The 21,084-nt window shown below is 48.1% G+C and overlaps 1 protein-coding gene and 1 pseudogene across 3 annotated transcripts; both read right to left on the minus strand.

The window, feature by feature from the left end:
* Positions 1 to 9,373: 9,373 nt before the first annotated feature.
* Positions 9,374 to 10,194, minus strand: LOC132528956 (serine/arginine-rich splicing factor 3-like; annotated as a pseudogene).
* A 2,329-nt stretch (positions 10,195 to 12,523) lies between these two features.
* On the minus strand, positions 12,524 to 20,520 carry LOC132529703 (uncharacterized). Of its 3 annotated transcripts, none has more exons than XM_060166561.1 (7): positions 20,440 to 20,520; positions 16,365 to 16,564; positions 15,761 to 15,893; positions 14,792 to 15,332; positions 14,622 to 14,705; positions 14,034 to 14,196; positions 12,524 to 13,918 (listed from the first exon to the last, which is right to left on the minus strand). In XM_060166561.1, exons 4-7 carry the CDS (start codon positions 15,149 to 15,151, stop codon positions 13,401 to 13,403), a joined length of 1,125 nt encoding a protein of 374 aa, XP_060022544.1. In that variant the 5' UTR covers positions 15,152 to 15,332; positions 15,761 to 15,893; positions 16,365 to 16,564; positions 20,440 to 20,520; the 3' UTR covers positions 12,524 to 13,400. The 3 variants fall into 3 exon arrangements, with proteins under 3 accessions (XP_060022544.1, XP_060022545.1, XP_060022543.1); XM_060166562.1 differs by lacking the exon at positions 20,440 to 20,520 and adding an exon at positions 19,211 to 19,501 and having other exon boundaries at positions 14,792 to 15,264; positions 16,365 to 17,712; XM_060166560.1 differs by lacking the exon at positions 20,440 to 20,520 and adding an exon at positions 19,211 to 19,501 and having other exon boundaries at positions 16,365 to 17,712.
* Positions 20,521 to 21,084: the final 564 nt, after the last annotated feature.

The following is a 21,084-nucleotide window of genomic DNA, read 5'->3' on the forward strand; positions in this document are numbered from 1 at the left end:
AATTAATCTGTTACAAGCTATTCCAGTATTGTAAAAAGCAGAAAATACCTAAATCCATTCTTACCTCCACAATTTTGCTATGTATCTTCCTCCCTGAAATGTTTCTTATGCAAGTCTTCAAATGCTTTCTGAAGTGACATCATTCAGTATGAGTAAAGGAAAGGCTGGTGTCAGATTTAATATAAAAGACATTCTTAGAAATAATACAGTGATGTATTCTTGCCCTTTGAGAAAGAAAAGCACAGCTCATACCAAAGAGGATTCAAACTTGCAGTAGGTTTAAGTCTAGAAAACACAATATGTCAGAGGCAGCTTGCCCAGTGAAATGTTGTGAGTTTTATCATTGTCATAAATATTTCTAAGAAACACTGAAGGATTTGAACCAAAAAGGATAAGCTCTCTATTTATAATAGTAATATGATAAAGTTAAAGAGGATATTGTATTGAAAACCTGGCTTTGCTCCAGTCATTAGAAAAAGAAGTTGCAGACAGAAATACAGAATGACTGAGAGAACCCCCACGAATATTATTGTTTTCTTTTTACTTTTATTGAGCATGCCACTCACTCTTATAAGGATATTACTTGTATTAACACCTTTGCATGCATTAACCTTCTACAGTAGTTGTCCCCATTTTGCAGATAGAAAAAAATGGCACAGAGACAGACAAAGTCAGAGCTGGGGTTAAAACCAATCTCAGGGATTGTAACAGCTCTGACATACTAAAGCTGGCATTGCATTGAGACAAAACTCAACCAGTAAACTGACCCTTTGAGAGAAGATCTAACAAATGAAGTAATGAAACTAGAAAAGTAATGACCCAGTGGGGCCATAACACCAACATACACACACCTCCAGTAATATCAATCCTAAGGGAGAATTCAGGAAGCATGAAGATTATCTACCTTGTCATCAAGTGGAAAAGGGGTTCCACTTATTTGCTGAATTTAATGAATATCTTTATTTACTAGCTCTTCAGTGCCAAGTTTTAGACTACTAAATTCAGTTGAAACATTTCAAAGGCTAGAAGGAAATAAAATAATATTTCTTAGTTTATGTTGCATTAAACTCCCTTCCCCAACAGTTATCAACTTGCAAGTCAAGTTCAAAGTAATTCTTTCTCAAAATGTCTCCCCTCCTTGCATTGGCCTCCATGGAACTCGCTCTATAAAAATCTATGTCTACACATTTTTTTGTTTCCATTTTAATGTTAATTCCAATCTTATAAAATAATATTCAAATAAATAAAAGGTATGGCTGGTAACTTTCAGGCACATACCAACTATGAGATTTTAAAAATTATTGGCATTTATATGCCTATAAAAAGAAAAGGAAGAAAAATTAGAGTTAGCAATTACAGTTCCTTTCGCCTCATAGATTTTAGATAACTACTCCTCTACAATTCCCCTCATTTCTATAAATTTCCATGTTTTTCATCTTCTTGGGAATTCACCCAGACCATTTATATATTGTTATTACTATAAACATATATAAATGTATATAAATATTAATAAAGAGTAACTTAATGAACTCATATATAAATAATATTAATTAAAATACATAGTAGGCTTCTATTAATTTATAAACTTTATATGAATAATATATTGTTGATATCCTTCTGGAACATGGGGTTTTTTTCGGTATTTTAATGTCAAGATGTGTATGTTTTATTTTTTTTAAAGGAATCTCATTATCTTTTTAATTTTTATTTATATTGGAGTATCATTGATTAACAATGTGGTGTTAGTTTCAGGTGTACAGCAAAGTGACTCAGTTATACATATACATGTATAAGTACTTATTCAAATTCCTTTCCCATTTAGGTTATTACGGAATATTGAGCAGAGTTCCCTGTGCTATACAGTAGGTCCTTGTTAGTTATGTATTTTAAATACAGCAGTGTGTACGTGTCAATCTCAAACTCCCTATCTATCCCTCCCCCCACCCCTCCCTCCCCAGTAACCAAAAGTTCATGCTCTAAGTCTGTCAGTCTGTTTGTTTTGTAAATAAGTTCATTTGTATCATTATTTTAAGATTCCACATATAAGCGATATCATATTATATTTGACTTTGACTTACTTCATTTAGTATGATAATCTACAGGTCCATCTATATTGCTGCAAATGGCATTATTTCATTCATTTTTTATGGCTGGGTAATATACCATTGTATATATGTACCACTTCATCTTTATCCATTCCTCTTTTGGTGGACATTTAGGTTGCTTCCATGTCTTGGATATTGTGGACAGTGCTGCCATGAACATTGGGTGCATGTATAATTTCGAACCATGTTTTTCTCCAGACATATGCCCAGGAGTGGGATTGCTGGATCATATGGTAGCTCCATTTTTAGTTTCTTAAGGAACCTCCATACTGTTCTCCATAGTGGCTGTACCAATTTACATTCCCACCAACAGTGTAGAAAGTTCCCTTTTCTTCACACCCTCTCCAGCATTTATTGTTTGCAGATTTTTTGATGATGGCCTTTCTGACTGCTGTGAGGTGATATCTCACTGTAGTTTGCTTTGCCTTTTTCTAATACTTAGCAATGTTGAGCAAATTTCATGTGACTCTTGGCCATCTGCATGTCTTCTTTGCAGAAATGTCAGTTTAGGTCTTCTGCCCATTTTTTGATTGGGTTGTTTGCTTTTTGATATTGAGCCACACGAGCTGCTTGTAAATTCTGGAGATTAATCCCTTGTTGGTCACATTGTTTGCAAATATTTTCTCCCATTCTATGGGTTGTCTGTTCATTTTGTTTATGGTTTCCATTGATGTGCAAAAGCTTTTGAGTCTAATTAGGCCCCATTTGTTTATTTTTGTTTTTATTTCCATTACTCTAGGAGATAAGGAAAAATATTACTGAAATTTATGTCGCAAAGCATTCTGCCTATGTTTTCCCCTAAGAGTTATATAGTATCTGGTCCTACATTTAGGTCTTTTATCCATGTTGAGTTTTTTTTTTTTAATTTACATGAAGCTGTCCAGTTTTCCCAGCACCATTTATTGAAGAGACTGTCTTTTCTCCATTGTATAGTCTTGCCTTCTTTGTCATAGATTAGGTGACGATAGGTGTGTGGCTTTATCTCTGGACTTTCTATCCTGTTCCATTGATCTATATTTCTGTTTTTGTGCCACTACCATACTGTTTTGATGACTGTGGCTTTGTAGTATAGTTAGAAATCAGGGAGCCTGATTGCTCCATCTCTGTTTCTCTTTCTCAAGGTTGCTTGGGTTATTCAGGATCTTTTGTGTCTCCATACAGATTTTAAGACTTTTTTGTTCTAGCTCTGTGAAAAGTGCCATTGGTAATTTGATAGGGATTACATTGAATCTGCAGATTGCCTTGGGTAATATAGTCATTTTGATAATATTCTTCCAATCCAAGAACATGGAATATCTTTCCATCCGTTTGTGTCACCTTTGATTTCTTTCATCAGTGTCTTATAGTTTTTGGACTACAGGTCTTTTGTCTTCTTAGGTAGGTTTATTCCTAGGTATTTTATTCTTTTTGAGGTGATGGTAAATGGGATTGTTTCTTTAATTTCTCTTTTCAATCTTTCATTGTTAGTATGTAGAAATGCAACAGACTTCTGGGTATCCTGCAACTTTACTGAGTCATTGATAAGCTCTAGTAGTTTTCTGGTAGCATCTTTACAATTTTCTATGTATAGTATCATGTCATCTGCAAACAGTGATAGTTTTACTTCTTCTTTTATAATTTGGGTCCATTTATTTGTTTTTTCTTTTCTGATTGCTGTGGCTAGGACTTCCAAAACTATGTTACATAAAAGTGGCAGGAGTGGACATCCTTGCCTTGTTCCTGATCTTAGAGGAAATGATACACACTTGCCTATGTATTTATATGTGTATGTACATGCACATATTTACATATAGGTGTGTATGTGTGTGTATACATTGTATATATGTATGTGTATGTATCCTATATGTGTATGTATATATACGATGAATTTATAGATGCAGTACATATATGTTTTTATTCTACATGCTTTTATATGTAGGTGTATATGTGTCTATATGTATGTACATGTATGTATTGCATATATTATATGTGTATGTATGTATACTGTATATATACACACCTAAATATCTTTGTATGTGTGTATATATGTATGATATAGACGTACCTAGGTGTGTATATTGCATATGTTATATGTATGTGAACATACTTTATATATAAACTATGCATTTCATATGTGTGTATGTATAGTGTATATGTATGTGTCTATTGTAAATATTATGTGTATATGTGTGTAGACATACTGTATATATACAAACTATGCATTATATATATGTGTGTATATATGTATTTGCGTATTGCATATACTATATGTGTATATGTCTGTATGCGTACTGCATATATACACAGCTGTATATTTTTGTATGCGTGTACATATGTACATGTGTGTGTATATACACACACACCCTATGGATTCTGTTTGTCTGGAGAACCCTCAATGATACGGACACTTATGACAATTGAGCACCTGCTCTTTGCCAGCCAGGGAGCCAAACGCTTGTCCTTTCTGTGTCTCCCTTAAGTGTCACAAGTCCCGGGAGGGAAGGTGATGCCGCTCCTACCAGTTGAGGTGCCTCAGGGTCACAGAGGTGCACAGGGCAGGGGGCTGGAGCCTGGTGGAGCCCAGGTGGAGTTCTAGCAGCAGTACAGCCTAGCAGTCCCACTTCCTCGGGTGCCTCTCACAAAGACGCCGAGGGAGAGACGGGGTCTGAAGGAGGGGATGAGGAAGCTTCCGTGGGTCTGCAAGCCCAGACCAAGGCTGACTCGTCAAGGGTGTTAGAGGTCAGGACTCTGGTTACCCTGGGGATGGGGTTACACAGAGCCATTCCCATTCTGAAAAAGTATCCATTCTGCTCTTGTTTGTATGTTTACCCCCCTCCCCCAAATCTTTTAAAAACAGATTCTCTTGGTTGCTGGGAGCGCACAAGGGGAAGTTGTGTGTGAGGGGGTGTGATCCAGGGGACAGGGAGGATAAGTCCCCCACTCGTAGGGCCAGGAGTGGCTCAGCTTTGTGAGCTAAGGATGGCCCGCGAGGTCCCAGAGAGAAGGATCCCTTCTCCGTCCCTGCTCCGTGCACCCCATTCCCAGCCTGAGAAGTCCAGAGCCCACCCCCCCCCCACCCCACACACAGACACCAGGGAGGAGAGCCAGTCATCCTGGCTCCCAGGCTCCGGCTCCAAGGCTCCCGGCACTAGGAGCTATTTCCAGCTTTCATGCCCTAGGACACGGCCAGAGCTAGTGTCTCCGGAAACTCTCTGTCTGTCTCTCGCCCGCCCGCCATCCCTCCCTCCCTCCTCCGCCTCTTCCCCTCCCGCTCCAGCTGTCCTGCCCTCCACCCTGCATTTCTACACAGGATGGCTCACAGACAGCTGCTCCCCGTGCCCACCCGCCACCATTCGATGGATGTCAAAGCAAGCCCTGGGGACTTCCCTGGAGGTCCAGCGATTATGACCCTGAGCTTCCACTGCAAGCGGTGTGGGTTCGATCCCTTGTCAGGGAAATAAGATCCCACATGCCGCCCGGCACTGCCAAAGAAATAAATGAATAAAAAATAAAGTTATAGTGATGAAACAGCTCTAGTGGTGCAAGGATGGGATGTATAGCTCTATGGTAGAGAATAAAGGTCCAGAAACAGATGAGAACTTGATATGACAGAAAGTGGGGAAATTAAGGAGTTTTCAATAAATGGCATTAGGACAATTGCATATCCATGTGGGAAAAAGTAAATTAGAAAAAAAGAAAGCAAGCCCTGAACAGGTGTGACCTTGGGCCCAGGGCCATTGGCACACGTTGTCGTGTGGGATGTTCTTCCTTAGACTCCTCCCTCCCTCCTGTGTCACTGTCACTTCCTCCAGAACCTTCCTGGACTCCCCTACACAAGCCCGGGGTGTGCCCTCACCCGCCCACCCTGGATCACCGGAATTCCAATCCCGGCCCACCCTTCCCCGCCAGTTAAAGAACTGGGCCTGGTCAATAAGACCGTAGAGGTCCTTGGCCATTGCTATTGCAGTTGGAATTGTTACTGTGTTTACACAGGGTGACCAACACCCGCCCCCAGTTTGCCCAGGACTGCTCAGGTTTGAGCACTGGAACTGTGGGGAAACCCTCATTTCCGGGGAACCCCAGAAGGCTGGTCAGCCTATTTAGGATGGATCTTTCACTTGATATCCCAACCCCCGAGAGCCAGAAAGGGAATCTCCCCCCTCCTTCCATGGTAACCTTCATTCATTCATCCACTCATCCCTTTATTCAACTCCTTTATTCAGCAAGTATTTATGAAGCATCTACTGCATAGCAGACACTCTTCTAGGTGCTGGGGACAGTAAACTGAGAAGGTGTGATTTGTTACGTGGGGATGATGTCTCAGAGACCACTGCAGGGCATGGGAGGTGGGAGAGGGAAGGAGCAGTTCTAAACGCAGGCTCTGACAGGATTGGGGCAGACCTTGCCCTAAGCCAGGCTGGTTGCTTCAACACAGCTGTCCTCACCCAGGGCCATCCTGCTTCCGCCTCACCCAGTTCTTCGGTGATGTCTGGGGAAAATCTGTGGTTGTCACAACTGGGGGGGAGGGGCCCCTGGAATCAAATGGGTGGGGACAGGGATGCTGCTGAACCCCACACAGTGCCCAGGAGGGGCCCCCAGCAGAGAATGACCCACCCCGAATAACCCCAGTGCCATGGGGGAGACCCTGCACTAATATTATTCAGACCCGCTGGTGCCCCTAGATTCCTGCACAGGCTGGGACTCTAACCGGGTCACCTCTGTATCCCGAGGTGACCTAGAGTGGGGCAGCCAGGAGGGCTGAGTATCAGGGATGAAATGACAAATCTCTGTGCCCACTCTCCCCGCCGCACCCCAGGGTCGATGGCCTCTATCTCCTCCCTGTGCAGGTAGCTTTTCCCTGAGCCATTTCTTGTCAAGGTCCCTGTCGCAGGTTGTGTTCCCCGAAGATGACGTTGAGAGCAAGGATTGGAGTGCAGGTGGTTGATATGAGACGTGCAGAGAACAGACACAGCTGCCATAGGCTCCCGCAATTCCACTCCTGGGTATAGATCTGGAGAAAACTCTAATTCAAAAATATACATACACCCCTGGGATTTCCCTGGTGGTCTAGTGGTTAAGACTCTGTGCTTCCGGTGCAGGGAGCATGGGTTCCATCTCTGGCCGGGGAACTAAGATCCCACATGCTGTGTGACAAAAAAAATAAAAGAAAGAAAGAAAAGGAAAGAAAGAAAGAAAGAAAAGATACATGCACCCCAATGTTCATTGCATCACTATTTATAATAGGCAAGATGTGGGAGCTACCTAAATGTCCACTGATGGATGAATGGATAAAGAAGATGTGGTACATATATACAATGGAATATATTCAGCCATAAAAAGAATGAAATAATGCTATTTGCAGCAACGTCGTGGATGGACCTAGAGATTATCATACTAAGTGAAGTAAGTCAGAAGAGAAAGACACATATATGATCTCTCTTATATGTGAAATCTAAAATACGACACAAATGAACTTGTCTACGAAACAAAAACAGACTCACAGACATAGAGAACAGACTTGTGGTTGCCAAGGGGGAGAAAGAGGGAGGGAGGGTTGGATTGGGAGTTTGGGGTTAGCAGACGCAAACTATTAAATATAGGATGGATAAGCTACAAGGTCCTACTGTCTAGCACAGGGAACTCTATTCAATATCCTGTGATAAGCCATAATGGAAAAGAAAAAGAGTTTTATTTATAGGTTCCATCCCTAACTGAGCTGGCCCATCCCCTCCCATGGTTCTAAGTGCAGCCCGAGGCTGCAGACTTCCCACCGTGGTCTTCAGCTCCAGAGCAAGCCACCTGCAAACCAGCCGCATCTTCCCAGGGGCTGGCAACTCTCCTTTGCTACTGATTCCAAGACATATCCAGATAGCACAAATGTGACCATGAAAACAAACTCAGGCATGTTCAAATCAGGGAAATAACATTCTTATCTCTGTTTAGTAGTTGCTTAATTTTAGAATAGTTTAGAGTTACAAAGAAGTTGCAAAGATCTGTACAGAGTGTACAGAGTGCTGTGGACCCCCGACCCAGTACCCCTATTTCCAACACGTTAGTACTTTAGTACGTTAGTACGACATGCTTATCCAACTAAGGAACCGAGATGGATATGTTATTATTAACTAAAGTCCACACTTTATTAGAATTTCCCTAGCTTTCCCCTAACAGCCTTTTTCTGTCCCAGTCTCCTCTGGGCTGTGACATTTCTCAGACGTCCCTGGGTTTTGATACCTTGAAAGTTTTGAGGAGGACTGGTCAGGTATTTTGTCCCTCAATTTGTTTGTCTGTTGGTTTTCTGATGTTTTTCTTATGGTTGGGCTGGAGTTATGGGGTTTGGGGCGGAAGATCCAGACACATAAAAATGTCATTCTCCTCAGGTCACATCATCAAGGATACACACCATCAAGGATACACACATCAAGGATACACACCATCAACGGGACTTGTGACAAACAATTTTACCCTTGATCACCTGGCCAGTATCGTCTTTTTTTTTTTTTTTTTTGCTGCGTTGGGTCTTCATTGCTGCACACAGGCTTTCTCTAGTTGCGGCGAGCAGGGGCTCCTCTTTGTTGCGGGCACGTGCTTCTCATTACAGTGGCTTCTTTCGGAGCATGGGCTCTAGCTGTTCGGGCTTCTGTAGTTGTGGCATGGGGGCTCAGTAGTTGTGGCTCCCAGGATCTAGAGCACAGGCTCAATAGTTGTGGCCCACGGGCTTAGCTGATCTGCGGCACATGGGATCTTCCCGGACCAGGGCTCGAACCCGCGTCCCCTGCATTGGCAGGTGGATCCTTTTTTTTTTTCTTTGTTCCTTTTGGAACCAAAACTTTAATCCCAAGGAGTCTCACAAAACATATTACAAATGACAGCATGAAAAAAAAAATTGCACAGTAACTCAAAGTTCAGCTCTACAATATACTCTTCATCTGGCAGGACATTGGTATCTTGATAATCTCAACTTCCAGAAAACATTACAAAGAGCTATGTATTCATGTACAGCAATCACAGAGGGGACTTATGACCTAACTCAAAGGGAAACTAACTTCCTTGAAACTTCTTAGATTCTAAACTCACTGGACAACCTCTTGTCCAGTGTGAAGACTAGTGGAATTCTTAAACCTCTAATCTAGGGTAAGGGTGCGGCTTTCATTTCTACCTGCTGGCTTGTGTTCACAGCACCTTTTAAAGACTGCTTGCTTAACTACAGCTGCATACCATATCCCAGCTACAGAAAGTCTTTTCAATGTTTGCCAGTGTTGTTTCCATAATAATAAACATCACACTTTGGGTGGGCAGGGGTTAGAGTATTATCAGTCTAGGCAAGACCAATAATTCAAAGCAAATTCAATTTTGCTTAAGAGAACATTGTAAAGAAACAATTCTTCATATTACATGCCTCATATGACCCATTTCAAACCATAGAGAATGACACCTTTATGTGTCACTGTCCCAAGAGACAAACAAATGTGAACAGCTAAAACATTTAAAAAGTGCATCAAGCTTCGGAAGTCTCAAACGAAACTTGCATTTTCTGTACATACTCCTGTCAAATGAAGTTATTTCCTGTGCACCACTCCTCTTGCAAAGTGGTCTGCTATTTCCTTTCATTTGACCTGGATCAGCTAGGAGACCTAGAGAAAGATCGGGACGGCTTGCGATTTCTCTCCTGGGACGGTGATCTCTCTCTTCTCCTATATCTACTAAAGGGACCTGCTCCGGCTGCGGGAGAAGCTTCTCCGTCTTGGAGATCTGTGGTGAGGGGGAGGACTCCTCCTCTGATAATCATCTCGAGGTCGACGACCCCAAGAAGGAGGCGGCCACGATTTCAACTTCTCCTTTCCCCATTCGACAGGTCCACTCTTACTCGGCAGCCACAGAGCGTTCTCCCGTCTAGTTCTCAGACAGCATCCGCTGCATCTCGGGGATCTTCATTTTCAACAAGGGCGAAGCCGGGAGGGTTTTTAGCAACCCACACACTTCGGAGTGGTCCATAATATCCTAAAGCTCGTTCGAATTCAGTCTTGTTACCACTGTTTCCAAGATTCCTTACATAAACGTTACAGTCCAACGGACAGGAATCCCGATGCAAGACCCTCCTGGCTCCTGGGTTTCATGGGCCACAGGGTGATCCCAGGCCTCTAGAATCTCGCAGCTGAATCGGCTCGCACAAGCTGTCCTGTGGGGATGCTTTTCCTTCTATGTGTCCAGCCCGGGGTCCTGCTGTCTAGGCCCGACCTCCAGGGTGACAGGGTGAACCCCAGGTCCCTGGAGCAAACACTCAGAGCCCTGGTGACCAGACTCAGGGGGCTGGGGCGGCAGCTGGACACGTGTGGCCACCCTGGTGTTTGGCCCCATCTGCAGTTCCAGTTCCAGCTGAGAAAGAGCCTCGCTGTGTTATTTTCTCCTGGTTGTGTAAGGATCCCCGGTGTCATTTGACAGAAATGTAGATGGTGTGTTCTCTCTTTTCTCCCTACTTCCTCTCGTCCCTCTCCCCCTCCCTCTCTCCCTCTCCCTCTCCCCTCTCCCTCCCCCCTTCCTCTCCCCCTCCCCATCCCTCTCCCCGTCCCTCTCCCAACTCCCTCTCCACCTCCGTCTCCCCCTCGCTCTCCCACATCCCTCTCCCTCTCCCCTCCCCCTCCCTCTACCTCCTCCCTCTCCCCCGTCTCTCTCCCGCCTCCCCCTCCCTCTTCCCGCCTCCCCCGTCCCTCTTCCCTGTCCCTCTCTCCCTTCCTCTCTCCCTGTCCCTGTTCCCCTGTTCTGCACGCCCTCCCTCTACCTCTTTCCCTCTCCCTGTCCCTCCACCTCCTTCCCTCTCCAGAGAGGGAAGGAGGTGGAGGGACAGGGAGAGAGAGCAGGAGGGGGGGGGAGAGGGAGAGAGAGGGGAGAGAGGGAGAGAGGAATAGAGGGAGGGAGCGAAAGACGTCTCTCTCTCTCCCTCCATCCCTCACTCCCTTTATCCCTCTCTCCCTCCCTCACTCTATCCCTCTCTCCCTCTCCCTCCCTCCTTCTCCTCCCTCTCTGTCTCCCTCCAACTCTCCATCTCCCTCACTCCCTCCCAGAGAGGGAGAGATGGAGAGGCAGAGACAAGGGAGAGAGAGAGAGAGGGAGAGGGAGAGATGGAGGGAGAGGGAGGGAGAGGAAGAGAGGGAGAGAGATATGGAGAGGAGAGGGGAGGGGGAGAGGGAGAGGGAAAGAGGTCTCTTCCTTCCTCCCTCTCCCTCTGTCCTCCTTCTCTCCCTCTCCCTCCCTCTGTCCTCCTTCTCTCCCTCTCCCTCCCTCTCTCCCTGTCCCTGTTTCCCTGTTCCGCTCTCCCTCTCCCTCTTTCCCTCTCCCTCTCCCTCCACCTCCTTCCCTCTCCAGAGACGGAAGGAGGTGGAGGGAGAGAGGGAAAGAGGGAGAGGGAGAGCAGGAGAGGGAGGGGGGAGAGGGAGAGAGGGGGGGAAAGGGAGAGAGGGATAGAGGGAGGGAGCGAAGACGTCTCTCCCTCTCTCCCTCCCTCTCTCCTTCTCCTCCCTCTCCCTCTTCCACCAACTCTCCCTCTCCCTCCATGTCTCCATCTCCCTCACTCCTTCCCACATAGGGAGAGATGGAGGGAGAGGCAGAGATAAGGGAGAGGGAGAGAGGGAGAGGGAGAGATGGAGGGAGAGGGAGAGAGGAAGAAAGAGAGGGACAGAGGGAGAGAGAGATAGAGAGGGAGAGAGAGATAGAGAGGGAGAGAGAGGGAGAGCGGGAGAGGGAAAATGGTCTCTTCTTCCCTCCCTCTCCCTCTCTCCTCCGACTCTCCCTCTCTCACCCTCCGTCTCCCCGTCTCCTTCCCTCGCCCTTTCCCTTCCTCTCTCCCTCTTCCTCCCTCTGTCACTCCCTCTCCCTCCATCTCTCCCTCGCCCTCACTCCCTCTCAGAGAGGGAGAGATGGAGGCAGAGGCAGAGACAAGGGAGAGGGAGAGAGGGAGAGGGAGACCGGAACAGGGAAACAGGGACAGGGAGAGAGGGAGAGGGAGAGAGGGAGAGAAGGAGGAGAGAGGGAGAGAGGGAGAGAGGAAGAGACCTCTTTCTCTCTCCCTCTCTCCCTCTCCCTCTCTCCCTCCCTCTCCCTCTCCCTCCCTCTCCCTCTCCCTCTCCCTCCATCTCTCCCTCTCCCTCTCTCCCTCTGCCTTATCTCTGCCTCTCTGGGAGGGAGTGAGGGAGATGAGGAGACGGAGGGAGAAGGAGAGTTGGAGCGAGAGGGAGAGGGAGGAGAAGGAGGGAGGGAGAGGGAGAGAGGGAGGGAGGTAGAGACATCTTTCGCTCCCTCCATCACTCTCTCCCTCTCCCCCCTCCCTCTCCCTCTCCCCCCTCCCTCTCCCTCTCCATCTCTCTCTCCCTCTCCCTCCACCTCCTTCCCTCTCCAGAGAGCGAAGGAGGTGGAGGGAGAGGGAGAGGGAAAGAGGTAGAGCCAGAGCGTGCGGAACAGGGAAACAGGGACAGGGAGAGAGGAAGGGAGAGAGGGAGAGGGGGAGAGGGAGAGGGAAAGGGAGAGAGGGAGAGGGGGAGGGAAAGAGGGAGAGAGAGAGAGAGAGGGACAGGGAAGGAGGGACAGGAAGAGAGGGAGGGAGAGAGGCAGGGGGAGAGATGGAGGGAGGGAGAGAGGCAGGGAGAGAGATGGAGGGAGAGGGAGAGTGAGAGGCAGCGAGGTAGAGGGAGAGAGGGAGAAAGGGAAAGAGAGAGGGAGAGCGGTAGAAGTGCTGAGGAGGGGGGCTCCCTCCCCCTCCCACTCCCATCCTCTCCCTACTGCTTTCTCTTTTTTCTGCTTCAACAAACACCAGGCGCCTTTTAGATCAGCCCTGAAGTCAACGTTGATGCTTGGACAGCCTGACCTCCCCGCTGGGAGAGAAGTCCCAGCCCAGGACCACCGCTGGGAGATGAAGTCTGCGGGGCCCTGGGCGCAGGCTGCACAGGCACCTCCCCTGATGCCCAATCTCTCCTCGTTTACGAGGCAGCCGACACTCCCCTTCCTGACTCCCCAAGATTTGGGGCCTTTTTAGTATGTGTCGATAATGCCATGAGCTACTATTTAACTCTTCCACGAGGACCCATCTCCCAAAATGCAGTGGTTTTCAGCCTTGGCTGCACTAGAGAACCCCCAGGGAAGGGAGAGCCGTCTCTCCCTCCCTCTCTCTTTCTCTCCCTCTGTACTTCTGTCTACCTCTCTCCCTCTCCCTCTCCCTCTGGGGTGATACCCGATGAGCTCAGAATCGCAGATGGCCCCCCCATCCCCTCTCTGTGGCTTGCATGGGGGATGCACCTTCTCACTGTGGCCCGGGCATGGCCTTGACGTTCAGACATCGGGTCCTGCATGGACACTTGTGTTTGTTCCATAGCGCATGTGGCTGCAGTCTGTGCTTCTGTGGATGGGGGCTGTGCGTGAGCCCTTCATCTTCCCTGCAGACACCACTGGTGCTCGCTTGGCCTCGCGGGTGATGCGGGGGGCACGGGGGACAGTCTTGTGTCCCCACCTTCTTGGGCTACAGACAGGCCACGCTGGTCCTGTGGTGACTGGGGGCTCCCAGGAGAACCCCACTGCAGACCAGAGAGGTGGCCCCAGAGAAGGTGGCGTATGCCTGGGGCCGGGCCTCATCAGTGAGCCACGGGCCACCTGCAGCAACAGGTGTCTCACCGTCCAGGGGCTGGGTGTTCGGGCGCCGTGGGGTTGAGCTACTGTCTGCATGGCAGCCGTGTTTGTCTTGTTGAGCCCGGGGAGGCCCCTTGGTGGCTCCTGGAAAGACTGGCCGCATTTCTTCCTGCCCTTGGCCTTAGAGCCCATCACGTTCATGCCGTTTCTGGTTCCAAAAGGACCTGTGTTAATAAAGACCACGTGTTAGGACAGCACCAAAGTGTCTAGAAATCCGGGCCAGGAGGAGGAGGGAGGGGGATTGGCTGTGCCCGCCAGTGGCCTGGGAGCCCTGCCCACCTGCAGAGACCTGGCCCGGGGCCCGCGGGGAGGGCGTGGCCCTCGGTCCCCAGCGCCTTCCGTCTCTGGGTTCCAGGAGAACTGCGTGATCCTCAGGGAGCTGGTGAGGCTGCAGGCCCTGAAGTCCCGCCTGCTGGGGTTCCACACGCATGCCGACTCCGTGCTGGAGATGAACATGGACAAGACCAGCCAGGTGGTGGTCACTGTCCTAGGTAACACCACCTCCCCCTGAGTCCCAGTGGGGACGGGGTCAGGCGGACCTTAACCGGACGTGGTGCTGCCTGAGACCCCACTGTGTCAGCCCTTGGGGGTCACCTTCCCAGACCCTTCATTCTGCCTCGAGGGGTGCGGGGTCGGGGGTGGCTGGGGGGCCGCCCCAGGGACGTAGCCGAGCCTCTCCCCTCCGCCCGCAGGTGAGCTGGCCCAGAAGCTGAAGCCCCTCGGGGAGCAGGAGTGGCCGTGATCCTGGAGCTAAAGAAGGCCGAGTGCCAGAGGCGGGGCCTGCACTTTGACGGCACCATCAACACCTGGGACCTGCGCTACTACATGAACCAGGGGGAGGAGACGCGCTACCACGTGAACCAGTACCTGCTCAATGAGTCTTTCCCCATGCAGGCGCTCACACGCGGGTTGCTGGGCATCTCCCAGGAGCTGCTGGGGCTGACCTTTGACCTGGAGGAGGGCACCAAGACGTGAGGCTCTAAACGGTCTGGGACGCGGCCTCGGGCAAGGTCATCCATCGGCAAGTTCTACCTGACCTCTATCCTCGGTGCATGCGTGGCGGAACCTGTCGGCCGTGGGCCGGGGCTCCTCTGTGGAAGCGGGGCCCCATCCACGTCCCTCCGCAGGGTGGGGAAGTCCGGGCACGAGGTCTGCTTCGGCCTGCAGCCGGGCTGCCTACAGCACGATGGGAGCTGCCAGATCGCCATCACGGCCATGGTGGCCAACTTCACCAAGCCTACGCCCAACCTGCCCTCTCTGCTGCAGCATGATGAGCGGGAGACCAACTTCCACGACGTCGGGCACGCGATGCACCAGCTCCACTCCCAGGCACAGGGCTGCAGGCAGGAGGCAGGGAGGGCCCGGGCGTGCGTGGTCCTCAGGCAGGCCCTCGCCATGGGATTCTTTCACTGACATCACCCCGCACGTGGTGACGCCCTCGGTGTCAGCTTCCATCATCAAACCCCAGACGCGTAAATAATGGAAATGGATGTCCTCGAGGCTCTAGAGGCTGGAAGACCCAGATCAAGGAGTCAGGGCTGGTTCCCTGCATGTTAAATACATGTACTCAAGAGTTGCCTTGAAAAAAGACAAAAGAAAAGAAAGGAACGTTGCCTGCAAGTCTGCTGACAGCCGGTGACGAGAACCAGAGGGAAGGCTCTGGGGCTGGGGGCGCAGTGCCCTGTGAGCTCGGGGGCTGCTGCCAGTCTCCGTGGAGGCTCAGCAAGTCCCAGTGACTTCCACACGTGGGGGGCGCCAGCTGAGCGTCTGGGCCCAGAACCCACTGCTCGTTCAGTCTTCCTGTGGTCAGCCCTTCAGCCTGAGAGCGATGCTCTCACAGGCTGCACCGGGGCGTGTGGGGACAGTTTACTGAGCTGTACAGACGTCACTACTGCTTTGGACCATTTCCGTCATCCCGAAAATGTCCCTCACGCCCTTAGCTATCACTCCGTCCCCTCGCCAGCCCCTGACAACCAGGAACCCACTCGCTGACTCTGTGGATCTACCTGCTCTGGACGTTTCTCCTCAGTGGGGTCACGCCCTGTGTGTCCTTCTGTGTATGACTTCTCTCGCTGAGCATCGTGTTCTCAGGGTGTATCGACGTGGCAGCAAGCGTCAGGGCTTCACCGCATTGCGTGGCTGAGGGACGTAAAGAAGACAAGAGAAAAGAAAAGAACGTTGCATGCAAGTCTGGTGACAGTCGGTGACGAGAACCAGAGGGAAGGCTCTGGGGCCGGGGGCGCCGTGCCCTGGGAGGCCCTGGCGCTGCTGCCAGTCTTGGTGGGGCACGGGCAGCACCGTCCCTCAGGAGCTGCTGGACAAGCTCATCAAGTCCCGGGAGGCCAACCCAGATGCGGCCGGACCGAGGGAAGGGAAGGGGGCTTCCGGTCTGCCCGGCTGGAAAGCGCGGCCTGGACACGGTGCCAGCCCCCCGTCTCCTTCCTCCCGCCCCCCAGGCCTCTTCAACCTGTGCCAGATCGTCCTGGCCAAGGTGGTTCAGGCCCTGCACACGCAGATGCCCGCGGACCCGGCCCAGGAGAATGCCCACCTCTGCCAGGAGATCCTGGGGTTCCCAGCCATGCCAGGTAGCCAAGCGCGCACCGGGCTCACCTCAGCGGTCGGTTGGTGGCTACTGCCCAGGTCAAGAGGATCGTCTGGCGCTGTGTGAATGGGGACCGACTGACGGGCTCCGGCCAAGGCCCACTGACCTCTGGCCTCTTCCTGCCATGGTTCCTTGGCTGGTCCCTCCAGCTGTGGCCCGTGGAGTCCAAGGGTGGGGTGGGAGGCTCTGCACATGCTTTCTAGAGAGCCTGGAAGAGGCAGGAGAGGGCTTCATACCCCGGACAGAAGGCATCGGCGAGGTTTACCCATGCGTGTCGGTGCGGACACGCGGTTCACTCCCTCGTGAGCGCTTTAACCAGCGATCTCCCCGTGGTGGAGGGCGAGCCCTGACTCATCTCTCGCAGCCTCGGCAGCTGACCTTGTAAGAGGCTTAGGAGTGAACCCTCGTGAGCTTCAGCAGAAAGTTGGCAAAGATTTATTTGTGTCCCTGCACTGAACTGCCAGCAAGGTCCCCGTTTTCTACAAGTGTTGGGCCAACACTCTCTCTAGTGGCAGGGGACTCAGACAAGGCTGCTTTGAGGCCCGCACCCCCGCTCTGGGGCAGGGGCACTGAGCGGCCAGGCGGCCGGGCAGGAGCCCCTTCGCGTGTGTCCCAGTGACCCACCTGCCTGCGACCTTCGGCCGCCTGGCAGGAAGCTACGACGCCCAGTCCTATGGTCAGTCATTCCTGCAAGAAACACTGGAACCAGTTTCTGCCAACCCACCAAAAAAAACGACTTCAAAGGCAACGTGGTGTCACAGGAAGGGCTTGTTTCTGTGTTTCTTTGTTTTTAGTTCATTAGGCCTCACTTAAAATTCTGATTCCACAATGCACTTGCTTTGGGATCTTGAACAACACTCATAACCTCTGCAAGTTTCAGTATAGTAAGTTTATGTGATTACCTTCATCTGTAATATCCCTGTGTTGCAAGCTTAATTAATTCAGATTAATTCATCTTAATCTTAATCTCAAGTTCAGATCAAAGACTAGTTCCTCTGTGACTTCTCGTCTGAACTAATTCAAAAGCCTCCTCTCCCGTCCTCATTTGGCTTCTCTTCTCTTCTCTTCTGGAATCTCATAAGAACTTCTATGACCTCTTTGGTTTTTTGTTGTTGCTGTTGTCTGTCTGTTTGGTTTTTAATTGAAATATAGTTGATTTACAATGTCGTGTCCGTTTCAGGTGTACAGCACAGTGATTCCGTTTTCAGATTCTTTTCCCTTATAAGTTATTACAAAATATTGAGTACAGTTCCCTGTGCCATAGAGGAGATCCTTGTTGTATCAATTCTATGCCTTCTTTGAATGACCGTAGCACTTGTTGTCTGTATCATTTTTATGTCTGTTGTGGCTTTGTGACTGAAAATTAAAATTTTCTATTTGTTCATGTCCTGGCCCTTCCTTAAAAATGTGTTCATTTACCTATTTCATATTTATTGACTACATCTTAGACACCGTGTTAGCTGCTTGTTCTAGATGTTAGTAAAACATAGACCTTCCTGCTCAAAGGGTCACAGTATTTGTGGGAAAACAAAAAAACGAACAACTTACGTCTCAAATAGCTTTGTACTTCCCAAAGAGAGCACACCTCGTAGGTACAATAAATATATGTATTATACATAAATGTATAAATAGTTAATGGCATTAAAAACTTGAGGTAACTGCTTTTCTATTCTGAGGAAATGATGATAATATTTCACCAGGAGCTCAACACCACTCTGAGAATGAGGGCTTAACCCCCGACCTGGCTCACTGCATCGCTTTCTTATATGAAAATAGACAAGTCTGTACATGCTCTCTACAAAAAGGCTTATCTGGCATGAATTTCAGATAGCAAGAAGAAAAATTCAAGAGGTTCAGAGAAGCATCCAGAAGCTCAGGTGATTCTCTGGCACTAATACAACTTGCTTGACAGGAAAATAGAGCTGTAAATCTCACAAAATTAGATGATCTTCTAAGAATTTCAAAACCGCCTGCTATTAATTAGAAATCCTAGAAGAACCGCTTCTTTTAAAGCATACTGATAATATGCTTTACAGCTTAATATTCAGAAGCCTAAAAAAAAAAAAAAAAGAAGCCTATGTTTTGGCTAAGTGAGCTTCAGGAATGAAGGAAACTTGTGGTTCAGTTCCATCTACTCTGGAACCTCTGGTCAAAACACCTACTTCTGTGCTCAGCCGTCTTATCATCTGTAAAATGGAGGCAACTCTAAGAAAACATAGTTACAGAGATGTTGCACAGTTTCCTGTGTCACTGTCTTCATTTGTTTCAGAAAACCAATAACGTCTAAGCTACTACTGCAAAGAGTGCAGTGTTACTTGGGGTCATCTAGTGCAGCTCTGTCAAAGTAAAGAAAAGGAAAGGGGCTTACAATAACTATAATTTTCCCAAGAGGACACTATTATTTTATGGCAAATCTGAGTCAAGAACCCTGATCTCTTTGATGCCATTCCATTGTTCTTTCGTTGGGTTCTCAACAACCCAGAGAAAGAAAGAGAAATAAAACTCCTATGTGCTGTGTCACTGGTACAGGACGTGGCAAGATTGGAATTGGAGAACTACATATTAACAGGTATTTGGGAAATTCTTCAAACTAATTAAGATATATACCAGGTACATAAAAAACAGTTATGTTTTCCCAAGATGATTCTGTGGAATGAACAGAACTGGTAACTGAAGGTGCCTGTGTGCTGCAGTTCCAAACAGGATGGGTGAATGCTTGTTTTCTGGCACCTTTAAGACTCCACCCCAATATACACATTAAAATAAAATTAACATTTCAACTGGGTCATATTTAATTCTGCATGCTCTTGTAAGTCAGCAAAATATTCCATATATCATTTAAGTTGTCACTCACTTTCTTTTCTTTTCTTTTTTTTGCGGTACACGGGCCTCTCACTGTTGTGGCCTCTCCTGTTGCGGAGCACAGGCTCCAGATGCGCAGGCTCAGCGGCCATGGCTCACGGGCCTAACCGCTCCGCGGCATGTGGGATCTTCCCGGACCGGGGCACGAACCCGTGTCCCCTGCATCGGCAGGCGGACTCTCAACCACTGAGCCACCAGGGAAGCCCGTCACTCACTTTTTAACTTGAGTTTTAATTTCTAAAAGTCTTTCCAGACACCAAACAGAGGTGGGAAAATGGTATATGGGAAGCTGCAGAGATGAAATAAGCTTACTTCATTCGGCATAAAGATGAATACCCAAACAACTTCTGCATAGCCGAAAGTGTCCAAATCTACTATCTTCGTTTTGTAGTCAAGGCTTCCGGAAAAATACGCTAACGGATTCCTAATTACCCAAATGCCCCGTATCTGTTTCAGTAAGTATCATTATATATCATGGAAATTTTTCTCAGTGACAGAGAAGACATCCTGGCCGAGCATGCCCCTGCCCATGACACAGAGATGATGGTCTCAAGCTACCTTGAAGGCGTTGGAGCCCACTTTATCCATTACTAATATTAATGGAGGACAAAACTTCATATTCTGTTTGCTCTGTGTTTGTTAAATCACTTCTTCCCTTCATTAAAATGGATGACACATAATTGAGTCTGTAGTGTGTGTATCACTGGAAACTGAACACATTTTTGTTGGTTTTATTAACGTCATAGGTTTCTAGGGAGGGTCTACTAAATAACTAAGTCTAGTTTCACAGTTACAAATAAATTATGATGTAATTTTGAATAAATTAAGCTCATCATAAAGGAAGGATACTGATAGTTGCTACTACCCCTTCCTTGAGGGGCTCTTGTAAAGCACTAAATAAAGTAACAGAGGTTTATATGCATGCATATATTTTCAATGATATTTGAACACACTTGTAAAGAACTCTACAGAATGCATTATAAAACCTCGATGCTGTGTGTCCCTAGTTCCCAGCTCTCTCGTTAAAACTATTTAAATGAACAAAATGTTATCTATTAGGATAGCTATCAGAGTACTCCAAATACTACTTCTTGCAGTACCCTGTCCCAACCATTTGCCTTCCTCTTCCCATTAGTCCTTAATTCAGAAACCCCAGAGATTTGTTCATTAATTTATGAACACATTTCTTCATTCAGCCAAGAAAATTGATGGATCCCTTACCAAATTTCAGGCACCCTTCTTCAGTATGTTTTCTAGGCATGTTCAGGAAACACAACAGTGATTAACACAGATGAATACAGCTGAGGGGAGAGACAAAAGTAAAGAAGCAAATATAAAATCATAAGTGTAAATATGTAAATAAAAATTGAATAAATGGGTAGAATAACTAGTATATCAGGTAAGTGCTGGAGAAAAACAGCAAGCAGGGAAGGGGGATGGAGATTGTTAGCTGGTAGGAGGAGGCTGCGATCTGAAACTAAGTGATCACTGAGGGCTTTCTGGGGAAGATAAAATTTAAGAGGGAACCTAAGGTTGTGAGAGGGAGCAAGGTGCATATCTGGGAAGTGAATAGTACAAGCAGAGGGAACAGTCAGATGGAAAGGCAATGAGGCAAGAGTGGGCTTGGAGTATCCAAGGAGCAGAAAGGATGTCAGTGTGTGGAAAACAGAGGGAGCAAAGTGGAGAGGAGAAGGAAACAGTCAGAGAGGAAACAGAGGCCCAGATTTCTAGGGCTGTGGAGGCACTTTGAGGACTTTGCTTTTCCTGTGAAGAAGCCATTGAAGAGACTTGAGTGACATGATCTGACTTATGTTTTAACAGGATCTCTCTGGATGCCATGTTGATTAGAGACTGCAGGAGAATAAG

This window comes from Lagenorhynchus albirostris, chromosome 11 (assembly GCF_949774975.1).
Source record: "Lagenorhynchus albirostris chromosome 11, mLagAlb1.1, whole genome shotgun sequence".
NCBI classification, from domain to species: Eukaryota; Metazoa; Chordata; class Mammalia; order Artiodactyla; family Delphinidae; genus Lagenorhynchus; species Lagenorhynchus albirostris.

What these genes read in the sequence shown, in the direction of transcription:
- LOC132529703 (XM_060166561.1), bottom strand. Translation starts at nt 15,151, where the DNA reads ATGGCGAGGGCCTGCCTGAGGACCACGCACGCCCGGGCCCTCCCTGCC. An exon ending in GGGAAAGACTCATTGAGCAG is followed by an intron (nt 14,197 to 14,621) that starts GTACTGGTTCAC and finishes GTTCATCTCCAG; the next exon opens with CACGGAGTCGGCATGCGTGT. An exon ending in CCCGGGCCAGGTCTCTGCAG is followed by an intron (nt 13,919 to 14,033) that starts GTGGGCAGGGCT and finishes TTATTAACACAG; the next exon opens with GTCCTTTTGGAACCAGAAAC.